At 36.0% G+C, this 6000-nt stretch overlaps 1 protein-coding gene across 2 annotated transcripts in view; it reads left to right on the forward strand.

Annotated features, from left to right (window-relative positions):
- ARHGEF10 (Rho guanine nucleotide exchange factor 10) overlaps positions 1 to 5573 on the forward strand; it is a 108359-nt gene extending 102786 nt beyond the window's left edge. For both annotated transcript variants that reach the window (XM_058835975.1, XM_058835974.1), the window contains one exon: positions 1679 to 5573. In XM_058835975.1, coding sequence (XP_058691958.1) covers positions 1679 to 2193 — 515 coding nt within the window. In that variant the 3' untranslated portion in view covers positions 2194 to 5573. The remainder of the gene's footprint in view (positions 1 to 1678) is intronic.
- The last annotated feature ends 427 nt before the right edge of the window (positions 5574 to 6000 follow it).

Raw genomic sequence — 6000 nt, forward strand, 5'->3', positions numbered from 1 at the left:
AATATATGGGAATGAAAAGAGAATGCAGACAGTCTTTTTTCCAGATTTAGGGAAAATAGATGCATTAGGTTTAGAGACTGAAAAATGAGCATGTTGTCTAACTGGTTATTGAATAAATTGGTTGCGTTCCTTTTTCCCCCAAACTGGAGACTTGGAAGAGTATAAATTTCATTTTGTTAACAGTGATTGAGGTTTTTTGCAATCTGGAGAGATGTATTTATGAGTTACTTTCATATTATCCCATTTGAAATACAAACATACAAATGCTGCTGCATCACTATACAAATGTTTAAGCTACTAGCAGAAGCAAGGTCATAAAAATGTGTTTAATAGGGGCTTTTCCCCAGTGTTTTGGATTCAGAATTCTGCTCAAGCTTCTGTGTTGCAGAGGGAAGCTGGCATATTTTATGAGGCAAGCTGTTTGCAGCTTCCTCCAGGGGGAAAAAAAAAAAGATTATGTAACTTCACAAAATGAAAATGAAATCCTCTGTGTTCAGCAAAATACGCAGCAATAATCTGGTATGACACAGGATAAATGCTTTGTAAAAATCTGGAACCTATCTTAGTTGAAAATAAATGCAATTACAAGAATATGCATAGCTGCAGAATCAAAAAATCTCTCATTCTTCCATTTCCTGTTTTTATTATTTTGGTTTATGTCATATATTCTTGCATTTGTCTGGGATCAAGATTTGTCAGATTTCACAGATCTAGCAACATTACTTTTAGAGATGTGTTTTTATAGTCTTTGATACATGTATTTTGAATTTTAAAATCATAGCTTGTCCCCATTAAGTTTCCAATAGTGATAATTCATCTTTATATGATTATACTTCTGTAAAAACGGAATGTTACAAGTGTTTTCTTGTAACATGAACTGCATTTGGGAGTTAGGGATGGATGCAGTGATTTGTAAGCTGTGTAGGCTTTTCCCCTTGCTAGCCAAGCTCTTTTTCATATTGTAGCTTACTTGGTAGAATTCAATTTTTTTTCTCCCTTTTTTTGCTGTAAAAGGCACATCTATTGATACTGTTATAGCTTCTCAATTTGACCATGTGCAATTTGTTTTTCATACATTCTGATGATTTGCACTGTGTAAATCTTCCTTGTACCACCAATATCCCACTGATTAAATACTTTAAAAAAGAAAAAAATATTTTTCAGTCAATTCCTTATGAATGTGTAATGGTAACTAGACAACCAGAAGGATGAGTTTTAGTTCCTGTTGTACAGTGTGGATGGGTCTGTTGCAATGAAACAGATGTTCTTATGCTGTTCTGGAGAGGTACAGAGGTAGAACAGGATTGATTTGGGGTACACAAAATATGTGGGGATTACTGGAGAAAACTCAGTGTTACATTTGTGTTGATGCCAGCTAAAACGTCAGCAGTATTTATGTGCTCATGCTGTAGTGAGAACAGAGCACAAAAGTGCTTCAGGTAAAGTTCATATGCCCTATTTAATCTGATTTATTAATCCTAAAACACTTATGATAGGACATTATTTATGTACTTATTTTTTTTCTGTAAATAGTGTCCACACAAGGGGAAAGACTGGATGCATATAATAGGGTTTTAAGCGTTCTGCTATTCTGAGCAAATTTCATGAACTAATTATGGTAGAACACTGTGGTCTGAAAAATAATGTTCTTTAATTGTGTCTTTTCTTTTGGCTCCAGGAAGAGGAATGGTGTCATACCATGCACACAATAGCCCAGTCAAGTTTCTTGTAACAGCTACATCTATAAACAAGAAGAACAGAAACAAATTGAGGAACAGCCTCCCTCCTGGCCCAGAACCTAAGGATGATGACCAAAAGAACTTTCTGCACAGTGAAAGACCGGGCTCTTCCCTTAGTAACACCCAGGACACTGCAGTTTGGCTGGGGGATTCAGTCGGGTCCATTGCACAAAGAAGTGACTTGTCATCATCTTCTGGATCTCTTACTTTGTCTCATGGATCAAGCTCCCTAGAACACAGACCAGAGGATAGTAACATTTATGAGCTTTTGAAGGATCACAATATCTCATTTAAAAGTAAAAGACAAAAATCTAAGAAAATGAAAGCAAGTTCAGTTTTAGTAATTTCTGGTGGCCAAGGACACAGAAGAGTGAACAAGAAAACCAAGCAGCAGCGACAAGATGAACTCGTGTCTTCAGTGATGGTCTGGCAAATCCCGCTATTAAATATCTAACCTGAACTAAATAAGATCCAAGACTGTTTTTGCTATTAAAAAAAGTGTGATATTCTTTTGTGGCTAATGCCAGCTTGGGACCCAGGCAGACAGACTTTATACACCTGGGAGCAATTTCAGTAGGCTTGGATCACAGGATTAAGGGTGCATGACAGTCCTCACATACTTAGAACATTCTGCAGTGTTAAGGGTATTGGAAAATGTTTAGCTATTGGTGCTGTCTTTGATACTTACAAAAAAAAAAAAAAAAAAAAAGGAACCGTTAGGGACTTTTAAATGGTTTTAGAATCTCTTACCTTATTTATACTCACATTTATAAATATCTTAATTATGTTAATTAAATTCTATAGCACTTAGGAAGGCAAGGAAGACATGCCTCGTCTCAGCTGATTTCTGCTTACATAAATCAGTTGTTCCTACTTTTTCCAAAGTGACATATTGCATGGATCAGTAGATTTTAACAAATTAGCAAATATTTTTAAATAATAAGTAGTCTAATGTGAGCTAATATTAATTTGGCAAGAATTATAATAGTTTAAAACTTCATTCCACAAACCAGAGTTTGGCTGGAACAAAACTGTCTAAATTAATTAATCAGTATTTGTTTATTTCAACATAGAACATAGATTTTCTTAAATACTAATTTCTAATGCTCAGTATTATTAGAAATGTTGCTGTACAAAAAGCATATTAATTTTCTTAGTAGGTGCAATGTGTATGCGACTTGGTTTTGTTATACAGAAAGTTGCAAGGATGCAGTGGCTTCAGGCAGATAGAAAATACAGATGCAGGACAGCTGTGCATTATAGAGCTGCTAACACATCTTCCTTTTGCAACTTAATATCAAAGCTAAACAGGGATTGTAACATTTCTAAGGAGGCATGCACATCCAGTAAATTAATAAAGAAGTTATTAATTGGGAAGAAATATATTAATATAGGAATATCTATAGGAAGTGCAGGTAATCACTATAAGTCCTACATTAGCTGAGTTGTGCTCTGTCCCCAGGCAAGCATCTATCAAGTAATGTCACGGTGTAACACCAGAGATAATGGTCATACCTGAGTGATGAGCACTTCTTTTCACCCAGTTTCAGCAAAGCACAGTCCTGTAAATGGATACTGGGAAAGTGGGGTGCACAGCTTCATTCCCTCAGATGGGCAAGCTGTCGCTTTGGTATTGTTAAAAAGATTAATTCTAAGTAGGGACCTAATCAATGTTTTATTTCTGAATTGATGTCTTTCCAAAGGAAACTTTTAATTTGGGGTTTGAACTGAAATTGCCTGTTGCACTAATCTCTGCACATGTGAAATACAAGACAAAGGCTTCAGTTCATAAAGACATTGCCAGAAATGGTGATGAGATACCATCTGTCAAAATCTGTTTAATTCAGATAACTTGTTGAATAGTCACTGGAAGCATTCTTTTCCCTCGTCAGTAGACTGAAATACAGAGAAAATAGAAAGATTAAGTTTCAGTTTTGTTAAGACCTCTAATAGTATCCATCAGTTCAGTAAAATGCCATTTAAGTATATCTGAAGTAGAATGTTTGTCAGATACAGGCATTGACTAGAACCAAATAAAACCTGGCTACTTTGGTACCATTATTATCCAAGTAAGAGGGTGACTTGCCCTGAAATTGTTTCTGTGACTTCTAATTGATTCCACTATGTTTTGTTTTGATCTGTCTAGTTTAAATCATTATCAACCATAATGGCAGTGTTTCCCAGCATGTGCCATTTCAAGGCAAACAGTACTAGAGACTGAGATATTTTGTTGGATATAGCAGTAGGGCTGGGGTTTGTAAAATGTTGCTGAAATTTATTTTCTTAATTTTGCAGATGATTTGTGTATGTCTAAAATTTTCAGTCTTGTCTGCTTTAAAAAGCAAACCTCTATCAAGGAGACCCCAAAATCAGTGTGTAGGCTGACTGAGCAAGTTTGACAGATCACTGGACTAACATCAGTTCTTCCCTGATGCCTGATGCCAGTGAGTGGGACAGAGAGAATGCTGGTGAAGGCAGTCTTTGCCTGCTAAGTGGCACCAAAATAGGAATTTCAAAATCAGGTATGCATCCTGATTTCAGAGGATTTTCCCATTCTCCATTGAGTCATTAATAGCATGGATTTCAATGAGTCACAAAGGATACTTGTTACAGATGGGATTGTAGGCTTAGGATCTTCATTACTGTTTTATGTTCTTTTTCCATGTCTTTTGCTGTGTGTCTTGCAACTTCAGTTGAGTATTGTCAGTGTTGGCATAGGCTTAGTGTTGGCTTAAGTTCTGGTAGGGGAAAAAAAGAAAAAAGCAGAGTGCCTCTAAGCCAGGCAGCTGGCAACATTTTCCCCAATTTTATTCTTCTCCCTGACCTACTGCCTAGGCTACCCCTGGCTTGAGAAATCAAGGCCAGCTTCATTTTCTACACTCTTCTATAGCTATGGCCCTGGGAGCTGCTCTTTACCCACTGTGTGGAACTACTTCATTGTGAAGTTTAATGTATGTATACTGAAAAACAAATTAAAAGATTCTTCTGTGTATAAAGCATATATAATCTAGTATCCCTTGGCTACACTGCAGCAAAAAGACCACAGGTTTTATTTCACATGCTCCTTGGGCATGGTATTCCATGTTCCTGTGTTCAGGATTGGAGAATCACATCTACTCCCTGATGGATCTTGATGACTAGGAGCAGTAAGTAGAGTCCACCACACACTCAGCTGGAAGTCAATGCATGGTGTTATTACAGGATCCTCTAGCAGTAATTCTTAAGAGTTATAAAGAGACATTTATTCTGTCAGCTGAAATTTTCTTCAGTTCTATCAAAAGAACAGTAAAAACATAGTAAAAAAATCTGCTCTTCTGAAAGACACTGGAGTTTTGCCACTGACTTCCGTAAGAAAAGAATGGGTCCCTCATTCTTTTCCCTATTTTGAAAATACCTATTTATCTTACTAAGCTGTAAAGCAAAAGAGAAGCTGTATGTCTGTCTTTAAAAACACATATTGTCATGAACTAGAGTTTAGTAACTAACCGAGCACAAGGTGCAATGTTTGTTTTTGACATGCAACTTACTGGTATTACGTTACTATGAAAACAGGCAGGAACCAAAGTTTCTCTTACAGCTGGCAAATAGTCCTTATAGCTGTTATAGACTGTGCTGCTCAGAGGCTGGATTTTGCTTTCTGATACTGATTTTCTAGACTAACAGAAGTTATGAAAATAGGAAAAAAGGGGAGTAAAAGTAACCACTACACTACATTCTATATATGTTTTCTAACACATAGTAGTGTCTTTTGTAACATGAGCCATAAAACTTGTGTATTTATGTTCAAAGTATAAATTGAGAAAAATGTCGAATAAAAAATATGATAAAACTTAACTTCAGAAGAACATCTTGGGTTGTCATTTTAACTAGAAGGCTAGAATTTGGGTCATGCGTTAATGAATAATATATATTAATAGACTCATGCAAGAGAAAATAGGATATGTGGTTAGGATGACAAAGATGAATTTTTGTTTTATATTTCTACAATTTAAACATCACCAAATGCAGTTTCTGAAAAATATGCAGTCATTTTTTGTAAGGTTTGATTACTGTATCAATGGACCCAAATAGTGTCTAAGCAGTAGACTTTCTTCTGTGCTGTGTGGAGTAAGCATCAGCACTTTGGCAGCATGCATGCTGCATAAAAATGAGAAGCATTAATTTTGAAAATGAGTATTGCAGAGCAAAGGCTTTAAGAGAGGAAATTAATTTTCAGTTGCTAACAGGCAATTCTTTCTAATTAATCTGCCCTAATGGATAC

Source organism: Poecile atricapillus, chromosome 3 (genome assembly GCF_030490865.1).
Source record: "Poecile atricapillus isolate bPoeAtr1 chromosome 3, bPoeAtr1.hap1, whole genome shotgun sequence".
Taxonomy (NCBI): domain Eukaryota; kingdom Metazoa; phylum Chordata; class Aves; order Passeriformes; family Paridae; genus Poecile; species Poecile atricapillus.